Source organism: Muntiacus reevesi, chromosome 13, assembly GCF_963930625.1.
Source record: "Muntiacus reevesi chromosome 13, mMunRee1.1, whole genome shotgun sequence".
NCBI classification, from domain to species: domain Eukaryota; kingdom Metazoa; phylum Chordata; class Mammalia; order Artiodactyla; family Cervidae; genus Muntiacus; species Muntiacus reevesi.
In genome coordinates, this window is record NC_089261.1 from 16,446,108 (window position 1) to 16,469,136 (window position 23,029).

General features: G+C 35.3%; 1 protein-coding gene across 2 annotated transcripts in view; it reads right to left on the reverse strand.

Annotated features, from left to right (window-relative positions):
* The window catches only part of TAOK3 (TAO kinase 3), a 183,414-nt gene that overhangs the window by 73,180 nt on the left and 87,205 nt on the right, over positions 1 to 23,029 (reverse strand). For both annotated transcript variants that reach the window (XM_065903878.1, XM_065903877.1), the window contains exons 2-5: positions 18,843 to 18,947; positions 11,977 to 12,197; positions 3,295 to 3,366; positions 2,582 to 2,683 (exon numbers count right to left, since the gene is read on the reverse strand). In XM_065903878.1, coding sequence (XP_065759950.1) covers positions 2,582 to 2,683; positions 3,295 to 3,366; positions 11,977 to 12,096 — 294 coding nt within the window. In that variant the 5' untranslated portion in view covers positions 12,097 to 12,197; positions 18,843 to 18,947. The remainder of the gene's footprint in view (positions 1 to 2,581; positions 2,684 to 3,294; positions 3,367 to 11,976; positions 12,198 to 18,842; positions 18,948 to 23,029) is intronic.

Sequence of the window (23,029 nt, forward strand, 5' to 3'; positions counted from 1 at the left end):
TTTGGGAGGCTTTTGAAAAGTAAAAATGAGAAAACTCTTTACTCTCATCTTATATTTTTTTATGCATTCCAGACTATTGCTGATTTGTAGCCAAGGTCAGAAGTGGAGTGTTCGTGACCAATCTACACACACAAGCATGCACACGCTTACAAATTATTATTTCTTAAAAACATAATATGTTTATTATGAAATACAAATTTCCTATAATCACACAGACACAACTACTACTAACATATTAATTCCTTTCATTTAAAAAAATACATGTGAAAACACTTGTGTATTATTTACCCTGCATTATTGGAATATTTTAGAAGAATATGAGATACAATATTATATGTTATATTATTATATGTCATAATATAATAAATAATTGTAAATAATATAACAATATAATATATATCTCATATTCTTAGTTATTCTAGTAGCAGGGTACACAATACATAATATATTATATATCATAACTATATTATACATAATAGTATAGATATAAATTTACATTATTGAATTTATTATATATGTATAGGTGTAATTAAAAATATATAAAAAAGATTCTATTTCTAGAATACTCTAAAAAGTATGAGAAATTTAGAAGCTTAAAGTTTAGAAACTTTATTATAGCTTTCTGCTTTATATTAAAAGTAAGGAGATTCAGAAATATTAATTTTATTTCTTATTATGAAATGAAACAGTCCACATAAGTGAATATTATAATGAACAGTAGCCTTTTATGGGCTTCCCTGGTGGCTCAGCTAGGAAAGAATCTGCCTGCAATGCAGGAGACGTGGGTCCGATCTCTGGGTTGGGAAGATTTCCTGGTGAAGGGAATGGCTACCCACTCCAGTATTCTGGTCTGGAGAATTCCATGGACTGTATAGTCCATGGGGTCACAAAGAGTTGGACAAGACTGAGTGATTTTCACTTTCAGCCTTTTATGTGTACTATTTTTCTTTTTTATTCTGCTTTATTAAGGTATAATTGACAAACACTGTTGTCTTCTTAGTTTTGATGGAAACATTTCTCATCTGTATTACTTACTTTTCTAAGTTATTTTTAATTAAAAATTAAAAAAGATTTTTTAAATTCTTTCGGTGGACTCGCACAACTTGCGAGATCTTCATTCCCAAACCAGGGATGGAACCCAGGCCCTCCGCAGTGAAAGCATGGAGTTCTAACCACTGAGTCACCAGGGAATTCTCTCTACTTTCTTAAATTATGTAAAGTGATATGCACAGATAACTTCCTTAAACTGAGTATAAGGAAAATGAACATAGAATTTTAAAAATGAATGGAGTAAATGTTTATAGTTAAGCTTCTATTTTTTAAATTACATGTTAACTCTGTATTTCTGTCCCAAATATTCTTTTTCCAATTACTACACAGCACAAGGGCACCTGAGCAGTGGCTAGATGTTTGACCCTGACATTTAACAGCTCTGGTTGTTCTGCTTTTAAATTATTAGGTCTGCTCTCTAAATTCCCTAACTTCTTCCTTAAGGTCAAATTAGTTGTGCCTATTTGTATGCATGTCTCTGGCAGCTTAGTTCTATGAGTTCCTTCTAATTAGCCTAACAAATACTTATAGACAGAGACTAAGTAACCAAACTTGTTAGCACTCTATGTAATCAAAGAGTAAACAGGCTTCAAATAAGAGCTCAGAGAATTTTCTGAAGTTCTGAAACATATGAGATTTAGCACTTGATTTTGTAACATTTACTCTGCCTGCTCAAAATCCCTTTCTTGACTCCTTCAGGATAACTGAGATTGCCAGTGAACTGATTTCCACATAATGAGATACTCCTCTTAATTTCCTCTACTCAGAACTGATGCAGTGGCTCTACATATCTTAAGAACTGCTTGAGCAGAAAGGTTTTGTGTTTAGCCTTTGAAAGTCTATCTGAGAACAAAAATTCCACTCCCTAGCTGGAGATCATGTACAGGAAAGGACTTGTACAGTGGTGAGTATTCAGTAAATGATATTGATATTGAATACTTTAAACTGGTATGTGCAATCCCATAAAATACAAAGTATAGCATTTTCTGGTTCTATACAATGTCTAATGTGTCAGATTAAAATCAGAAGCAAAATCATGTAACAATAAAAACATACCAAGAAGACAGAGTGGAACAAAAGATTGTTTCAATTAATCATAACCTAGCAAAAAAAATCCAGCAAAAAACCAGAGACAGTGATAGTAATATCAAGCACAATTCCGAATTTGTGGGGAACTGGAGTAGGGGATGAGAAATGACAAAGATAAAAACTCTAGGATGAGAATAAAAGGCCTTGCTTCTTACTTTTGCAAATAAATCATTGTAAAATGATGTTATTAACTTTCCACTATCTTTTCATTGAATGTTTAAGAATAAATTTCCTATAGACTCTTAGATGTCATATTTAAACTTCAGAATGTATACCATATGACACACACTAGAGTAACAAATGTTAAATATTGAAAAAAAAAATCAAATGGGACAGAAATGGGCTGATAATTTTATAAACCAAAGACATAATAGAAAAAAAGGAAAACACACAAAAAATTTAGAGGAAAAAATTAAAAGATAATAGAGGTCCTTTGACTTACCCAAGCAGTGTGCTCTTTCAAGTAACAACCTTTGTATTCAATGGTATTAGGGTGTCTCAATTGTTGTAAAAATTTGACTTCCTTAAGAATATCTTGCCATTTCTATTGAAATCAAAAAGAAATATCATGATTTTTTGTAACAGAAAACAGTATTTTACTTTCAAGTATACATATATTACATTCTCTTCATTATTTTAAGTAGACAAAGAAAATGCTTAATACATGAAGAAGCTATTTAAATTTGTGTTACTTCTTGTTTTAGTACATATAAATTAAATCAATCAACAAATATATTATAACAAATCCATTATACTAATCCTGCAGCTTCACAAGTGGTGGTAGTGGTAAAGAACCTGCCTGCCAATGCAGGAGATGAGAGACGTGGTTTGATCCCTGCGTTGGGAAGATCCCCTGGAGAAGGAAATGGCAACCACTCTAGTATTCTTGCCTGGAGAATCTCATGGACTGAAGAGCCAGGAGGACTACAGTCCATGGGGTCGCAAAGAGACACGACTGAAGTGACTGAGCACACTAAATTCATATTTTATTCCACAAAAGAGTTGACTGAGGTAGAATATTAGTAATGTTTATTAAATTATCCATAAGGGGAAAAAAGAACTGTGATAAAGAAATGCTCAGGAAACTTTATTTCTACTGTCACTTTCATACTAACTTGAATACGTCAGTTTAGTGACACAATGTCTTTAACATACCTCATGTGCCTGCTTCCCACTATAGGACATTTTCTTAATTGCCACCACCTCATTGGTGTGAGCATTTGTGGCCTGTGTTAAGAGAATAGAGAAAAAAAGTTAAAAAGAATGAACAGTGTTTCAGTCAGTTTAATTTAAATATTTGACTTGATTTTTATAACATTTCACATTCATTTGCACAGCCTAAAGATGTTGCAACTTTTGACAGCCTAGACAGACCTTTCCAGCTCACTTTAAGACACAACTTCTCTTTATCCCTTTCCGAATACATGCAAAGGCTATAATGTAAAAACAGATTGTTGTTGTTCAGTTGCTAAGTCATGTTTCACTCTTTGTGACCCCATAAACTGTAGCATGCCAGGTTTCGCTGTCCTTCACTGTCTCCTGGAGTTTGCTCAAACTCATGTGGTGAGCTTGACTCAGTGATTGAATCAGTGATGCCATCCAACCATCTCACCCTCTGTTGTCCCCTTTTCCTTGTACCCTCAATCTTTCCTAGCATCAGGGTCTTTTCCAATGAGTCGGCTCTTTGTATCAGGTGGCCAAAGTACTGGAGTGTCAGCAACAGTCCTTCCAATGAATATTCAGGGTTGATTTTGGTTTAACAAAACATATTCAGTCAAAAAAAGTCATATTTCCAAAATATCCATACAGGTTTCACCAAGTAGAATGTCTACCACTGGAGAAACAGTTGATTAAATATGGTACAGTCATATAATGAAATAAACATTAAAAGAATGAGGTGATCAGGACTACCCTGGCAGTGGTTAAGACTCCATGCTCTCACTGCAGGGATCATGGGTTCGACCCTGGTCGGGGACCTAAGATGCTGCAGGCGGGGCTGTACAGCCAAAAAAAGAAATGTAAAAAAAAAAATGAGGTAATCAATATGTATATGTGATAACAGTAAAAACTAAGATGATCACTGGGCTCTGCATCAGTGTCATACACCTGATGTTCAATATGACCTTATTTTTGCAAAACTGTAATAGTGAGTATATGTGTAGAAAAAATTATGAAAGAATTTAAACTGAAATACTTATCAGTGATAATCTCTGGATTATTTGATATATTATTATGTTTAATAGAACTTTCTGTGATGATGGAAATGTCCTATATCTACATCTAAATAGTAGATGTATGTAGTATATAGTAGGATGTCAAATGTGACTCTTGTGACTAAAGAAGTGGATTTTAAATTTAATTTTAATTAACATAAAATTTAAATAGTGGTTAAAATATTAAACAGTGAAGCATAGGGTAACATTAAATTTAAGAGGGGATTTGACTTTCAAAGATACTTATACTTTATAATAAGAATGTATTATACAAATATATATACATATTTAAGTGTACACGTGTATATTCATTTATAAAGTTTGCCTTGTCTCATAATTATCTGTATGTATATTCTCCATGGGGCTTTCCTGGTGGTTTAGTCACAAAGAATCTGTCTGTCAATGCAGGAGACTCAGGTTTGATCCCTGGGTCAGGAAGATCCCCTAAAGAAGGAAATGGAAATCCACTCCAGTACTCTTGCCTGGGAAATCTCATGGACAGTGGAGCTTGGCAGGCTACAGTCCACGGGGTTGCAAAAAGTCAGTTATGATTGAGTGACTAAAAACAACAATCTTCAAACTCATAACAGTTCATTGAAAGCACGAATGACAACCATAAATACCTCAGGTAATAATCTTTCCCTCCAAATTCATTTAAGAAATTAAAAACTAAGTAATTTCTAAAAATTTTCAGAAAAATATAAACACAAGACATTAAAGATTATATAACCTTAGCCTTCTTTATTAACAGGGCTCCACATCAATGTCATATCCTTGATGTTAAGTAACCTATTTTGCTTCTGTGATATTATTATTGTGGACTAATAAAGCTATAGCAGTGTTTCTGAAGTAAAAGATTGTAATTCACTCTCTGGTAAAACAAGGTCACTGATTTTAGAGAAAAATCCCTAATCAGTTTCTTAAATACAATTAGAAAAGCTCCTCAGATACAGCAATGGTTTCTAATTAAAAAAAAATTAATTTCAACAATAAATAATAATGGTGTAAAAAGAATTCAACCCCAGAGTCTTAATTAATTCCAAAATGCAGAGGAAATGGAAACTTACTAAATTTTTTTTGTGGAAGCACTCAGGTAAAAGTATCCTATTAAAAAAAAAGGTATCCACTAGTTACAGTTTTCAAATTGGCAGGACTCCGTAAAGTCATTTTTTAGTATTTTATTCATTTAGAAGGTACAGACTGACTTTTGTTAAAAGTAAAAACCTCTCACATTTTTCTGGTTTTTAAAATGCAATATTAAGACTATGCTTATGTAACAACAAAGAAAAGTTGATGTAAATCCAGTTATACAATAACAGTTAGAGGGACTGTATCTGAGAAGCAGGTATTTTGGGTATGAATCTATGTGCTGTGCAGCTTAAGGAGCCTGGGAAAGGCTTAGAAAGTGCTCACACAATGATGAATTTTAACTTATAATAGGGGTTTATAACAAACAAATCCTTACACTTTACAGAAAGAAAAAAAAAAAAAGGCCCACACAAATGGAATCCAATAGTATTATCTAATGCAATATTATTAACATTATTTATTATCAATGCTTATTTGGAACAATATATTTCTTCACATTTACAGAGTTATCATCACTTAGAACTTGATATGTATACTTGTTTATAGAACCTATTGGCTAGGCAAAGACGAAATTTGAAAAACATTTCCATTTATCTATAGATGGGCAATTTTTAATGCATTCTACACTAGTTAAAATTCAGAACTGAAACTGAAACTTAAAAAAAAAGAGAAATCAATGTATTAGTACAGAGAAAGGAAATTATCAATAGGATTTCAGCTTTCCAGTGCATCATACTGCTTTATGAATGATTCAGTTCAATCCCTCAGTCGTGTCCGACTTTCCACGACCCCATGAACTGCAGCACGCCAGGCCTCCCTGTCTATCACCAACTCCTGGAGTCCACCCAAACCCATGTCCACTGGGTCGGTGATGCCATCTAACCATCTCATCCTCTATCGTCCCCTTCTCCTCCTGCCCTCAATCTTTCCCAGCATCAGGGTCTATTCAAATAAGTCAGCTCTTCACATCAAATAAGTCATGCTCTTCGCATCAGGTGGCCAAAGTATTGGTGTTTCAGCTTCAATATCAGTCCTTCCAATGAACACGCAGGACTTATCTCCTTTAGGATGGACTGGTTGGATCTCCTTGCAGTCCAAGGGACTCTCAAGAGTCCTCTCCAACACCACAGTTCAAAAGCATCAATTGTTCAGTGTTCAGCTTTCTTTATAGTCCAACTCTCACATCCATACATGACCACTGGAAAAACCATAGCCTTGACCAGACGGACCTTTGTTGGCAAAGTAATGTCTCTGCTTTTTAATATTGTGTCTAGGTTGGTCATAAATTTCCTTCTAAGGAGTAAGCGTCTTTTAATTTCATGGCTGCAATCACCATCCACAGTGATTTTGGAGCCCCCAAAAATAAAGTCAGCCACTGTTTCCACTGTCTCCCCGTCTATTTGCCATGAAGTGATGGGACCGGATGCCATGATCTTAGTTTTCTGAATGTTGAGCTTTACGCCAACTTTTTCACTCTCCTCTTTCCCTTTCATCAAGAGGCTCTTTAGTTCTTCTTCACTTTCTGCCATAAGGGTGGTGTCATCTGCATACCTGAGGTTATTGACATTTCTCCCCACAATCTTGATTCCAGCCTGAGCTTCATCCAGTCCAGCATTTCTCATGATGTACTCTGCATATAAGTTAAATAAGCAGGGTGACAATATACAGCCTTGACGTACTCCTTTTCCTATTTGGAACCAGTCTGTTGTTCCATGTCCAGTTCTAACTGTTGCTTCCTGACCTGCATACAGGTTTCTCAAAAGGTAGGTCAGGGGGTTTGGTATTCCTATCTCTTTCAGAATTTTCCAGTTTATTGTGACCCACACAGTCAAAGGCTTTGGCATAGTCAATAAAGCAGAAATAGATGTTTTTGTGGAACTTGCTTGCTTTTTCGATGATCCAGCAGATGTTGGCAATTTCATCTCTGGTTCCTCTGCCTTTTCTAAAACCAGCTTGAACATCTGGAAGTTCACGGTTCACGTATTGCTGAAGCCTGGCTTGGAGAATTTTGAACATTACTTTACTAGAGTGTGAGATGAGTGCAATTGTGCGGTAGTTTGAGCATTCTTTGGCATTGCCTTTTTTGGGAATTGGAATGAAAACTCACCTTTTCCAGTCCCGTGGGCACTGCTTAGCTTTCCAAATTTGCTGGCATATTGAGTGCAGCACCTTCACAACATCATCTTTCAGAATTTGAAACAGCTCAACTGGAACTCCATCACCTCCACTAGCTTTGTTCGTAGTGATGCTTCCTAAGGCCCACCTGACTTCACATTCCAGGATGTCCAGCTATAGGTAAGTGTGAGTGATCACACCTTTGTGATTATCTGGGTCGTGAAGATCTTTTTGATACAGTTCTGTGTATTCTTGCCAACTCTTCTTAATATCTTCTGCTTCTGTTAGGTCCATAGCATTTCTGTCCTTTGTTGAGCCCATCTTTGCATGAAATGTGAATGATTACAACTTCTAAACATTTTAAGTTTTATTCTTGAAACTTATAATCATACTTATTACTTCCAATTGTCTCAATGGTCTCAGTAATATTAAAGAAGATCACTGATTCAAAATATATTTATTGGGAACCTACTTCATCTGTGCTTCTAATATTTTCATAACCATTTTTAGCTACATTTAGACAATTGTCAATTCTTTGCTAGTTTATGGAGAAATATAAGAATTAAAATATAAGCTTTTCCTTTTGCCCTAGTTATTAAGCCTCAACTAAAACTAAAAGGTATTTATACCCAGAAAAACAAAACTAAATTATTTGCTTTAGGTAGATTATGGATGATATGCTGAGTTCAACAATGCAACACTAGAACCCTAGAAACTTTATAACTGTCTTTAAGTGAATACAAAAATGAACACCTTCTGCCCTTTTTAATTTCCTTTAATACAGAGTTTTTCATTATTTCATTTTTACTGCTGCTAAATTCTAAATTACTTATGTAAATCCAAATACACAGAGATATTTCATCAATAGTTTCAATTTTCTCTGAAAATAATATATATTCTTAACTGATTGATTCTCCAAGAGCAGTGCCAGCATACAATTCACTGTTAACATTTTCCCTGGCATCATTCTGTGTAAAAGCTATAAACTACAAGAACCTAACAGAATTATAGTGCTGAGGTATAAACATTTTGAAAATGTTGGTTGCTAGACTCTGGTCTTTACAGCTTGCTAATATGACTCTGCCACAAGAAAAGTACTAATAAGCAATGCCAAATTCTCTGAGTTCTTCATAATTCAAGTATTTATTAGTTGTTTAAAATTTGGCAGGTATTGGGCTAAATGTTAGGGATATAATTGTGAGTAAGTATGCCAAGTACCTTTCTCTCTTCTAGTAGCATAGACAGCAAGAAAAATAAAATCATAATTAGTATAGATCCTATGATGGATGATTAACTTTTATGTATTATCTAGAGCAATGTGAATAAGAGGGAATATAGAACAAACCAGTGAATCCTAAAGGAAATCAACTCTGAATATTCATTGGAAGGACTGATGCTGAAGCTGAAGCTCCAAAACTTTGGCCACCTGATGGGAAGACCCAACTAACTGGAAAAGACCTTGATGCTGGGAAAGACTGAAGGCAAGAAGAGAAGGGGGTGGCAGAGGATGAGACAGTTAGATAGCATCACTGACTCAATGAACATGAATTTGATCAATCTCCCAGAGATAGTGGAGGAGAGAGGAGTCTGTCATGCCGCAGCCCATGGGGTCACAAAAGAGTTGGACACGACTTAGTGACTGAACAACAACAATAATTCAGGTATTCAGGGATCACCTCATAAAGGACCTTAGAGGCTGAATGCAGTAAGGCATTTGAACTTATTAACCTAAGGACAGAGGAGGAGACCCCTTGAAGACTTTATAGACAAAAGGTGATGTGATCATATTAACATGTTTCTGCTCCCCAACAATTCTCAAGCTCTCTGTAGTGTGGCCAAAAGACTGGAGAGAGACCAGAATGGATGCACAGAGATCAGTTTGGAGGTTACAGCAGTTGTAAGAGATGATAGTCTTCTCGGTTATAATGGTATACTTGAGTGACAAGAGGAAGAATCTATTAATAGGGAAGAGCGACATGGAGTGGCACAGGAGAAAATCCATTTTCTGCCTATGAGCCAATGTAGATAAAAGGTTAAGGCTTTTTAAAATTTTATAGTAAAGTATCAGTTAATTTCCCTTTAATCTGTTTTTTTTTTAATGTGCCTTATGGGTTTATATGGGGCTGCACTATACACTTTTGTATACAGGCAATATATAGTTAATGATTACATTTCAGTATCAAAGCCATCCAGGTATCTTTGTGATTTTTCTAGTCTATCATTATCAACAAATAACACATTTTTCAATACATCATGTTACTCAGAACATCTCGCAATTTAAAACTCAAGAATTGCTTATTTCTGGATTTTTCTATTTAGTATTTTTGGACTGAGGTTGACCACTGATAACTGAAACTGTGGATAAGAGGGAACTACTGTACTCTAGCTAATCAGACAGGACTTAGTCCAAAAAACACTGGGTTTTCTACAGCAAAATAGGTCTCATTTAACCCCTAACACAAACAGCCTGTTAGTAAGTTTCAAAGCATTCTTGGTTTATTGTATTTATTCTAAAAGAGAACTTTGAGAAGGGTCTGACTGCTTTTTAAAACTGAAGAGTCAAACAGAGATTGGAACCACTCTCTTTAACCAAGAGAGATTCTGAGATAATGAATTAGTCATAAAGTAATAGATGGACAGTAAGAAAGATGACTGACTGAAGAAAGTATCTCTAAGCAAAGCAAACAGATCACAACCAAATGTATACAGAATGCTTCCATTGTTAAAAAGTTCAAAATGAGGCAAAACCAAATTACATTATTAGGGGGTGGAGAAGTAAGTGGGATATATATGAAGACAAGGAAGTCTTCATAACAAAATTCAGCATAGTGGATTCTTCTAACCAAAAAGGGGCTTTTGGGTGCTGGCAATATTTTATTTCTCAGCATGGCTGCTGGTTATAAAGGGATTTACCTTTTAATTACTCTTTAAATTATATATTAAAATATATGTGTGTATGTATCATGTACACTCTGTATATATAACTGTAATTTTAAGAATTCTTTTTAAAAACTGTGTCTCAGTGAATGAGAAAGATAGGACTTTGATTGGCCTGTAAATACTACTATAACCTCAAAGGTTAACATGAGTGTATTAACTAGAAAATTAGCACTCTCTTCAGCCCTGGAAGGTAGCACTTAATGATAAAATGTACTTGAATGGGAGCCAAGTATTAGATGGGGGTGAGGGAAGAGGAGTGATGGTAGTGCTGAGTATAGACATGAAGGAATGAGAGAGCATTCAGAGAAAACTCGGGCTTAAGATTTGGTTAGAAACAAAAGAATGAGCTCAAGATACAATTAATATAATTGCATTTGGAAGGACAACTAAAGATAAGCCCTATCTAGATGTATGGACATAAAGGACCACTTAAAAAAAAGTCAAATACTGTTTAAGAAAGAAAAAAGTATCTGATAACAGGTTTGGAAGAGAAATAGGTAATAAGTCATACTTAAATATTACCTGCTTTAATGAACTAGTACTCTTAAGGAAGTATGTGTTAATTTGATGATGCAAACTTCTACACTTATTGAAATAAAGAAGTACATTTTTTATGAAATGAACTTTAGGTTAATGAGGTATGTTAACACTTAGCTGATCATCTCTCACTCTTCTCATCAGAAGATAAAGTCTTGGAATTCAAACTGACTCTATGGAGCTAGGCCATGTACCCCTTAACCTAAGATACTGGGTTAACATGATTGCTACTAAAAATCTGTCAGTCCATCTAAGTGGTTGCCCATTTGGCCATCCACCCATCTATCCATCATTTACTGAAATCATTTACATTGTACTACTCAGACATTATACTAGTTACTGGGGATATAGCAATGAACAAGTAGATATAACTCTTGTCCTTATGGAGCTTATTATTTAGTGAGACATAGATGAATCAAAAAAATTCACACATAATTATACAATTATAACTGTGACAAATGCAACAAAGTATAAGCACAGGGGGCTATGAGACCATAAATGAAGTCTTAATTCAGTGATGGAGGGTTGAACAGAAATGGCTCTCTTGTGGATTGAACACTTAAGCTGATATTTGTAGGAAAAACAAGAGTTAGACAGGAATGGGGAAACAACATGTAGAACTCTTGGTAGGAGGAATACCATATATAAATGCCCCGAGGCAGAAAAGAACATGGCATGTAAGGGAAATGCACAGGGTTCAAATTCAAGCTTATAATGTTTTTGCCTCACTTTGATAGCAGAGTCATTTGATATAAATACCACTGACTTGAATAATGCCTAGAATTCTAGGACTGGCTTTTCAGCAAAGACTATTTGCCTGTACTGTAGACATCATTTAATTTGTAGAATAAACATTAAAAACATGTGCATTTTACAAGTAATAGTTGGAATGTATAGAAATCAAACTTTTATAATTTGATCCAAACAATTTTTAATCACTTACAAAATAAACTGCTCCAAAACTTCCATGTCCAATTTCATGTAAACCAATAAAAAGTTCTTCAGGATCATCTTTATAGAACAGATCAGCAATCTCTGGGTCTCGTGGCACGCCTTTCCGCATGATGACCAATATGTGCAAGCACTTTGCTTTTGATTGGGATCAGCTTTCTCTCTCATTGACAAATATTTGGGGCAGGGGAGGAGGGTGTAAAATTTCAGTGCCTGTAGGAAAACAAGGTTTGACATTAACTTATACAGTTTGTTTGGTGGCAATTACAAATTCATATTAAAAAGCATCTTGGTCTTATAAATTATAATAAAAAGACAGGTAACCCAAAAGAAAAATGGGCAATGGATTTGAGTAGATATTTCTCCAAAGACATACAAATGGCCATTAAAACATGAAAAGATGCTCTACACAATTAGTCATAAGACAAATAAAAATTAAAAACACATGAGATACCATTTTCATACCCACTAGGATGGCTATTATCAAAAAGTCAAATAATAAGTATTGGTAAGGATGTGGGGAAATTCAGACCTTCCAAAACAGCTGGTGGAAATGTAAAATGGTACAGTAATCTTGGGAAAGAGATTGGGAGTTCATCAAAAACTTAAACATAAGAGTTATCACTTGATTCAGAAATTCTCACTCCTTGGTATATATACCCAAGGGAAATAAAAACACATGTCCATACAAAAACTTGGATGGATATTGACAGCAGCATTATTCAGCAACAAATCAAACATCCACTTGGTGAAACAAAATAAGGTGTATCAATACCATGGAATATTATTCAGGGATAAAAAGGAATACAGTACTGATGCACATCCCAACACAGATGAACCATTACACTAAGTGAAGGAAGCTAGTCACAAAAGACTATGTATTGTATGATTTCATTTATATAATACATCCATCATAAGTAAATTTATAGAGACAGGAATTAGATTTTGGGTTGCTTGGGCTAGGAGGTGAAAGAGTTGGGTTGACAGCTAAAGGGTACAGGCTTTCTTTTTAGTATAATGAAATGTTCTGAAATTCATCGTGGTGATGGTTGTAAAATTGTTCATATACTAAAAATTACTGAAATATGCTATTTAAATGGGTGAACTGTATGGTATTAAAGTTATATCTGATATAACTGTTATGAAAGTTATATCTGATATATGCAAATCAAAACTACAATGAGATATCACCTCACACCAATCCAAAGGGCTATCATCAAAAAATTCACAAACAACACTGGGAGAGGGTGGAAATGTCAATTGGTACAGCCACTATGGAGAACAGTATGCAGGCTCCTTAAAAAACTAAAAATAGAACTACCAGATGACCCTGCAATCCCACAGGGCATATATAACAAGAGAAAAACATGGTCCAAAAGGATACATGCCCCTCAGTGTTCACTGGAGCACTGTTTACAACAGCCAAGATAGGGAAGTAACTTAAATGTGCATAGAGAGAGGAATGGTAGAAGAAGATGTGGTACATATATACAATGGAATATTACTCAGCCATTAAAAAGAAACAGATAATGCCATTTGAGACAACATGGACAGGCCTAAAGATTGTCATACTGAGTGAAGTAAGTCAGACAGATAAAGGGAAATATCATATGATACCGCTTATAAGCGGAATCTAAAAAGAAACGATATAAATGAACTTACTTACAAAACAGAAACAGACTCACAGACATAGAAAAGGAACTTGTGGTTACCAGAGGGGAAGGGTGCAGGGAAGGGATAGTTTGGGAGTTTGGAACTGATATGTACACACTGCTATACCTAAAAATGGATAATCAACAAGGACATACTATATACCACAGGGAACTCAATTCAGTGTCGTGTAACAACCTAAATTGGAAAAGAATTTGAAAAAGGATAGATACATGTATATGTATGACTGATTCACTTTGCTGTACACCTGAAACTATCACAACATTGTTAATCAACTATATTCCAATAAAAATATAAAGCTAAAAAAATAAAATAAAATAAAAGAGAGATTTCTGTCCTAGATGACTGAAACAAATGGGAAGTAAAGATAAGAAAATCAAAATATCAATGACAGATTTTGAGGAGAAGAAAAAGATAAATTATCAATTATAACAAGGGGAAAAAAAACTCCAAAGAAAAAATTTCCAAAAGGGGACTAAAGAAATATACACATGATTATTCTGAATTGATCCTCCCATTAATGGGTTAATCAAACAGTCTATAAGACTGTGAGGTGAAGTATATGTCCTTCCTGACCATTAGATACACAGATACTTTCGCTAGTTAATGACAACTGCAACAGGCAACTGGAAAATGTCACTTAGCATGCCAGCTGGATCTTCCTTGACTTCCATGATGAAAGCTTCTTCTATGGACAGACAACATATTTTATCCCAGATACATGACTGACAATAGAGGTAAGACATGCAATGTGCTTTGGAGTTTGTAGACTGCTATCTAGTTTTGGGTGGGGGGTGTTTGGTACTATGTAGATTCAGAGGGAAAAGTTTGGTGAGAAAAACATAAGTGTTAAAATCTATTACAATTCAGCTGCTACCTTGTTATGCAACAATAATTCTGCTTTGGAAGTATATTCATTTAGGTGTGATCTGTTGTACTTAGAGCATCAGCAGTGGTATTTAAGTTTCTATACTGGGAAGGTTACTTGGACGAATGCAAGACAATGAGCACTGATTTCAAAGGGGGTAATAAGTAGTCATTTAAAAAACAAATTAGCTTAATTTTAGTTTACAATATAATCTAAATTTTGGATAAAACTGTTTCTGTCGATGTTGTTCAGTCACTAAGTAGTGTCTGACTCGTTGCAACTTCCATGGACTGCAGCCTGCCAGGCTTCCCTGTCCTTCCCTATCTCCTGGAGTTTGCTCAAATTCATATTCACTGAGTTGGAGATGCTTTCTAACCATTTCATCCTCTGCCACCTCCTTCTCTTTTTGCCTTCATAGAGTCCATGGGATCACAAAGAGTCAGACAGGACTGAGTGACTATCACTTTCAACTTTTTTCCCAGTATCAGTGTCTTTTCCAGTATCAAAGCCATCATGCAGTAATGAAGACTCACCACAGACAAAAAAATAATAACTAACTAACTAAACCAATCTTAAAAAAAGCCTAAAAAGTAAAAGCACAATCCATAAAGGAAAAAAAGGTTAAATTAGATTAAAAACATATTCTTTTTGAAAGACTTGGTTAATAGAATGAAGCCACAGTCTACAAGAAGGTCTTTGAGAAACATATGTCTCATGATGGATATACATTCAGAAAATATAAACAATCCTCAAAACATGAACAACCCAATTTTAGAAATGTGAAAAAGAGGGTGAGAGACTTCCGGTTCAAGATGGCAGAGTAGAAGGACGTGCACTCATCTCCTCCTGTGAGAATACCAAAATTGCAACTAACTGTTGAACAACCAATGACAGGAGGATGCTGAAACCCACCAAAAAATGATACCCCGCATCCAAAAACAAAGAAGAAGCTGCAGCGAGACGGTAAGAGGGGTGCAATCACAATAAAATAAAATCCCATACCTGCCGGGTAGGTGACCCACAAACTGGAACAATAATACCAAAGAATTTATCCCACTGTTGTGAAGGTTCTGAACCCCACTTTAGGCTTCCCAGCATGAGGATTCAACAAAAGGACCGTGAATCCCCAGGGAATCTTGCCAGCAGGATTTGATTATAGGATTTCCACAGGACTGGGGAAAACAGAGACTCCAAACTTGGAGGGCAGAAACAAAACTTTGCACACATTAAGACCCAGAGGAAAGGAGCAGTGACACCACAGGTGACTGGACCATAACTACATGCTAGTGTTGGAGGGTTTCCTGTGGAGGTGTGGATCAACAGGGGCTTACCACAGGGACAGGGAGGGGCATTAGGCTGGGAAGGTCCCCCTTGGTGTAAACCCTCTTGGAGTTAGTCATTAATCCTACCATAGAGTCCGTAGACCCCAGAGCTGGGTGGTCTCAGACCAAACAATTAACAGGAGGGAGTGCAACCTCACCATCAGCAGATAATGGGATTAAAGTGTTAACTGAGCAAAGCCCTGCCTACTAGAGCAAGACCCAGTTTCCCCCATCACCAGTTCTTGCCATTAGGAAGCTTATACAAGCCTCTTAGCCTCATTCATCAGAGGGCAGACAGAAGAAGCAAAAAGAAGCACAGTTCCACAGCGGCTAAAACAAAAACCATATTACAGAAAGTTAATCACAATGAAAAAAGCAAAAAAGTTACATCCCAGATGAAGGGACAAGATAAAAAACCCCAGAAAAACAACTAAATGAAGTGGAGATGGCAAGCTTCCAGAAAAAGAATTCAGAATAATGATAATATAGATGATCCAGGATTTTGGGAAAACAGTGGAGAAGATGCAAGAAATGTCTGCCAAAGACCTATAAGAACTATAGAACAAACAAACAGATGAATAATACACTAGAAGGAATCAACAGCAGAACAATTGAGGCAGAAGAACAGATAAGTGACCTGGAGGACAGAATGGTGGAAATCACTGCTGCAGAACAGAATACAGAAAAAAGTATGAAAAGAAATGAAGATAGCCTAAGAGACCTCTGGGACAACATTAAACACACTAATATTTGCATTATAGGGGTCCCAGAAGAAGAGAAAGAGAAAGGACCTAAGAAAATATTTGAAGAGATAAAAATGAGAAAAAGACTAGAACACACACTTCACCAAGAAAGATAAATGGATGGCAGCTAAGGGGAAAAAAAAGACGCTTAATATCATTATTGATTAGGGAGGTACAAATTAAGACCACAATAAGATACTACTACAAATCTATTAGAAAGATTGACATTAAAAAGACAGACCATACCAGGTGATGGTAAGAATTTGAGGTAACTATATCTCTCAGATGCTGCTGGCGGGATGTAAAAGTGGTAGAAATACTTTGAAAAACTATTTGGCAGTTTCTTAAAAACTGAACATACATCTACTGTATGACATAACTATTCCACTCCTAGGTATTTACCCAAGAAAAATGAAAGCAAATGTCCTTAAGAAGCACAGCACACAAAAATTAATAACAGTTTTATTTTTAATAGTTAAAACTGGAAACAACCCAAATATCCATCAACAGATAAATGGATAAAAAATTTGTGGGGCTTTCAGACAGTGGAATGCACCTCAGAAATAAAATGAACTATTGATACATGCTACAACATGGATAATTCTCAAAATAATTATGCTGAGTGAAAGAAGTCAGAACAAAAATAGAGAATATAATATATTTTACGATTTCATTTACATAAAATTCTGGAAAATGCAAACTAACCCAGAGTGACAGCACATCAGTAGTCACCTGGGGACAGGGCTAGGGTGAGAAGAGGTGTGAGGAAGGTATTGAAAAAGGATATGAGAAGATTCTGGGAGTGATGAAAATGTTTACTATCTTCATTATGATGATGGATACACATATACACACACATGTTAAAACATTGTGACTTAATATGTTCAGATTATGGTATGTCAATAATTATTGCTTTAAAAAGTTGAAATAAATAAAACTGAACAGCAAGTAGAGATTGCTCCAGTTAATTTGTAAGTCCCAGTTAATTTATTCTTAATATCAGAGAAGTAAACATATAAATACATATACATACCAACCCACACACTCAAAGGACATAAATAGGAAATTAAAGAAGCAAAAAAGAAGAATGCCTATTAATGATATGAAACCTATATAATTTCAATAGTAATCAAAGAAGTATAAAGTAAAATAAAAAAACCCTCATTTTACCCACCAAATTGATAAAGTAATAAAGAAAAGATACATTTTATGGTGAGAGCATAAGGAAACAGTCATCTTTATACATTCCTGGAAGAATAAAATGGGAATTCTCTGACCAAGTGCGATCCTTCTACAAGGCAGTTTCTACTTGTTTTGCTTTGATTTATTTCAGTAAATGAGGCAGGGTGTAAGGTAGAGTGGGCTTCCTATGTGGCTTAGTGGTAAAGAATCCGCCTGCCAATGCAGGTGACATGGGTTCGATCCCTGGGTCAGGAAGATACCCTGCAGAAGGAAATGGTAACCCACTCCAGTATTCTTGCCTGGGAAATCCCAAGGACGAGGAGCCAGGGGTCCCAAAGACAGAGATTGCAAAAGACTCAGGCACAACTTACTGACTAAACAAGAACAACAATAAATAAGGTACAGTACAAGAGATATGCAACAGTAAAGATGAGCAACAAGGCTTCTTTCACCTACAAATTTGAATTTCTTTGCAGGCTTGTGTTTTAGCTGAGGTAGAAGTTGGGATTTCAGGTTATTTTTTATTTTCTTCTTTTTGCTTATTTGTACTTTCTAAATGTTTTGCAAAGCCTGTTACTATTTTTTTTTTAGCCTGTTACTTTAATATGAAAAAAATTTATTTCAAAGTTGAATTATGAAGCAAAAGCAATATATATACAACAAAAAAAGCAATATATATTCCTGCAAATAACAATAATAGGAATAAAATAACTTTAGTCAGGTAATTATCCATATTTTATGCCATCATCAAAAGTAATGAAAATGGGTTGGGAAGATCCCCTGGAGAAGGGAATGGCTTCTGGCTATTCTGGACAGTATTCTAGCTTGGAGAATTCCATGGACAGTATAGTACATGGGATCGCAAAGAGTCGGACACGACTAAGCAACTTTCACTTTCATAAGGAAATAATTTGAAACTAAAAAATTTTTATAAAAGAATATTTTATCCCAATTTTATTAATTCCTTTTAATTTTTCATATAAATATAATAAAAGTTCACTGTAGAAAAACTGGAAAATACCATTTGCTCATTTTGTAGGAGAAAGCTAAGTCATAAATCTATAGACAATACCTTTTCATATATGACACAAAATATACTGTATTGTTCAGAGTCATTATAGCAGCAATCTTTTTTTTTTCTCTTTTATAACTTCAGTCTTTCGTATTTATGGTGCACCTATAGAAAAAGAAGAATAAAATATGTAATTACACAGGTAAAATTCAAGAAGCAGTAATTGATAACATGACAGTTTTAAGTATTTACAAATGTAATATTACAAAGTTAAAATTTTATCTTAATCAATTTGTCGATGACAAATGTAAAAGGTAAAATTTTCGCAACAAAGACACAGGCTACTCTGGCATAAACAACACCAGGGAGACAAATGAGTCATTAGATTTCAGAATCTACAATAAGACTTCCACTGGTCTGTCTGAGTCTAAGGAAACTCCATAGAGGGTACCAGTAGACAAGAGTAATCTGACAGCATATGGTGATGCCACTGATTCTCTGTCACTAAGGTTTATATTTTGAATTGCTCTTCTGATAGGTATAATGATTTATATTGACTCATCTATCTTCCCTTTCCTAATCTCTCTATAACTCATCTCTCAGATTTGGGGGGTAGTGATAATTCTTTATTATCTATTAAAGAAGTACATGCCCAATGTAGAGTGGGAAATATGCACCATTATGGAAAAAAAAAGTCCATAATCCTACCTAGGACAAAACTTCATTAACAATTTGGGATTGTTTTCTTTGTGAACATATTTATTTCTTCATGCACATATTTATTTTGTTATACCTCTGAGATCACATTATACACATGATTCCACCAGTCAACCTCTTTTATCTAACTCTAGATTATTAGCATTTTGCCATGTTATCAAACATGGCAAACTATTCACAAAGATCATTTAAAGGCTATTCAATGTTTATCTTATGGAAGAGCCAAATTCATTCACAACTGTTTCTCCACAATTTGAAATCAAGGCTGTACTCAATCCTTTGTTCAAATACTAAAAGTTACTGTGTTTTGAAGACCTTTGTCTTATTGTCCATTTACATTTTGGGTTTTTTTTGAATGTATTTCTAGAAGTAGAACTACTGGGTCAAAGAATATAACAATTTAAAATTTACGTATATTGAAATAATTTGGGGATGCCTGACTAGCTTTGGAGATGAAATCCCTACAGGGGGAAAAATAATATAAAAAAAAAGGTACTGACCCCCATTTGTACACTTTTCCTGTAGAGGATATCCCAATCTCCGCTCACGTCTATACTGATAAACTAATTTTTCATTATTTTGTTATTCCCTCTGATGCTATGGCTATGGAATGCTTTAGATCAATTGGTAGCTAAAACTTGTCTGAATTCAGCATCACATTTTACCTAACCATCACCCAGTCAAAAACTACAATGTCTGCATGTATCTCCTGATAATCTAGTCTGACTATAGCTTCAAGGAACTAAAACATTCCTTGTTATATGAACACTAGTTGCAAAATTTCTGAGAAAGTAGTTTTAAAATAAGGCATTTACTAATATCTTCATGTCCTGACTAGTTTCAAAGGCAGGAGGTGTTCAATCCTAGAAAATATTTTTCTAATGCTATGGACACACATGCTGAGTACTTTTCTTCTCTCTAAATACTTATTCATTTTTACATAATTTTCCTTAAAATGGGTACTCTCTCCATCTGCAGTCACACAGCTCTATAAATGTTTTATTTTATTTTTTAATTTTTATTTATTTTTTATATTGTAGTGGTTTTGGCCATACATTGACATATAAATGTTTTAAAATAAACTCTTTAAGACTTCTAGGAATTAAACTTCCTTGGTTTTATCATTCCCCCTGCCCCACTAGAATATGGCACATGGCATTAAGGCTGAAAACCATACTCCTGAAGTTAATCCATTACACCTACGATGTTCTCATTTTTTCCCCCGGTTAACCACCTTCCTTCTTTATTTGTAAATGTCCCTTTGGTTCCCTGAAACTATCCTCTCCTGTTTTTCCACATTATTCCTCCTGTAGCTCCTCTTCTCTCTGACCTCTAAATCAATATTATTCCTCCAGGTATTTGCCCAAAGGCCTCTGTGTGATGTAAGCTGCTATCCTAATTTCTGACCACTTAATGGTTTCAAGTAACACTTTGTCAACAGAAACTTTTGGACACCATTTTAAATCCCAGTCCCATTCTATCACCTCTCTATTTGGCTTCTTCCCTAAATGTGCATGCATGCTCAGTCACGTCCTATTCTTTGTAACCCTATTGACTGTAGTCTGCCAGGATCCTCTGTCCATTGGATTTCCCAGGCAAGAGTACTGGAGTGGCTTGCCAGTTCCTTCTCCAGGGGATCTTTCCGACTGAGGGACTGAACCTGTGTCTCCTGCCTTGCAGGCAGATTCTTTACCGCTGAGCCACCAGGGAAGCCCCTTTACTAAACGGCTCACTTCTTTGACTCTTCCCTTCTCATTTTCCTTAACATTCAATTTTTTTTTTTATTAGTTGGAGGCTAATTACCTCACAACATTTCAGTGGGTTTTGTCATACATTGATATGAATCAGCCATAGAGTTACACGTATTCCCCATCCCTATCCCCCCTCCCACTTCCCTCTCCACCCGATTCCTCTGGGTCTTCCCAGTGCACCAGGCCTGAGCACTTGTCTCATGCATCCCACCTGGGCTGGTGATCTGTTTCACTATAGATAATATACATGCTGGTCTTTCGAAACATCCCACCCTCACCGTCTCCCATAGAGTTCAAAAGTCTGTTCTGTACTTCTGTGTCTCTTTTTCTGTTTTGCATATAGGGTTATCACAAGTGTGCTTCAATATTTCTTTCTATCTGTTCTTCACTTTCCCTTTCTATCAGCATTCATTATCTCTTTTCTTTGTTTCTGCTCTTTCAGCCTCTAGTCTATCTTTTCTGGAATTCATCTTTAAAACACTTGTATTACTATCATCTTCCTGAAGCACAGTTAAGATAATATCACAGCTCTGTTCAAAATACTTTCATGTCTCCATACTGCCTATAGTAGAAAGATTAACTTTACCTAACCAACATTCAGAGCTGACCTCAAATCTCATGAAAAAATGAATTACTATAGTTGCCTCATCATATCTTTGTCTCTGCTTATGCTTATGTCCCTCTACCTAGACTATCCACATCCCAACTATTCTCACAGTTTAGCTAAATGTCACCTATCCTCTAAGGCCCTGTTTTCTCTTTTTGCTTTCAGTTTTAAATACCTAAATATTGGTGTAAGTAGTACAACTGGATGACAAGTGCTTTCCTCAGAGGAGGATACATGTTTAAATCTATGTTTGATTAATCACTATATTCCCCCATTTTTTTGAGATAGAATTCGCATGCCATATGATTCATCTATTTAAAGTGAACAATGGTTCTTAGTATATTCACCAATGTGTCAGAGTATCACCACGGACAATTTTAGAACATTTTCATCACCACACAAAAAAAGTTTTATTTCCTTCCTTTATTAACCTCTCCCACCCAACCCCTCCATTCCTTAGCAACCACTAATCTGTCTCTATAGATTTCCCTGTTTTGAACATTTCATCTGAATAGAATCATACAATATGTGGTTTATTTGTGAATGGATGCTTTCCCTAGCATAATGTTTTTAAGATTCACCCATGTTGTAGCATGAATCAATATTTCTTTTTATTGATGAGAATTCCATTGTATGGATATACCACATTGTTTACCCATTTATAAGTTGATAGATATTTGGGTTGTTTCGACTCTGGGGCTATTATGAATACTGCTGTTATAACCACTTATGTACACATATTTGGTTTCTCTTAATTATATTCCTAGGAGTGGAACTGCTGGGCCCTGTGGCATCTTTATACAACAGATAGTCTATAAAAAACTGCTGATTCTCCTTCCCTTTTCCACTCCAATCTTAACACTGGAAATGATCTTTAAATTCATCCTTCCCTCAAAAGCTTAACTAGAACATTTTTCCTTCCAAGAGGATAACATTGTTAGGAATTAACTGAAGATGAAGTGATATGCATGAAATCATTTTTTTGCCCCTCTTCCTTGACCTCCTGCAACCTCAGGTATTACATTTATAGTGAGAACTCAGACCTGTGCCAAGAATGTAGAATTTCAGGTCTCAAGCTCTTGGGCCAACTGAACAATCCAGCTAGCTTAGAGGAAAAGATTGCATCAGAGATGTGGAACTGAAATACTTTTCCTAACACTTTATTCTGAGGA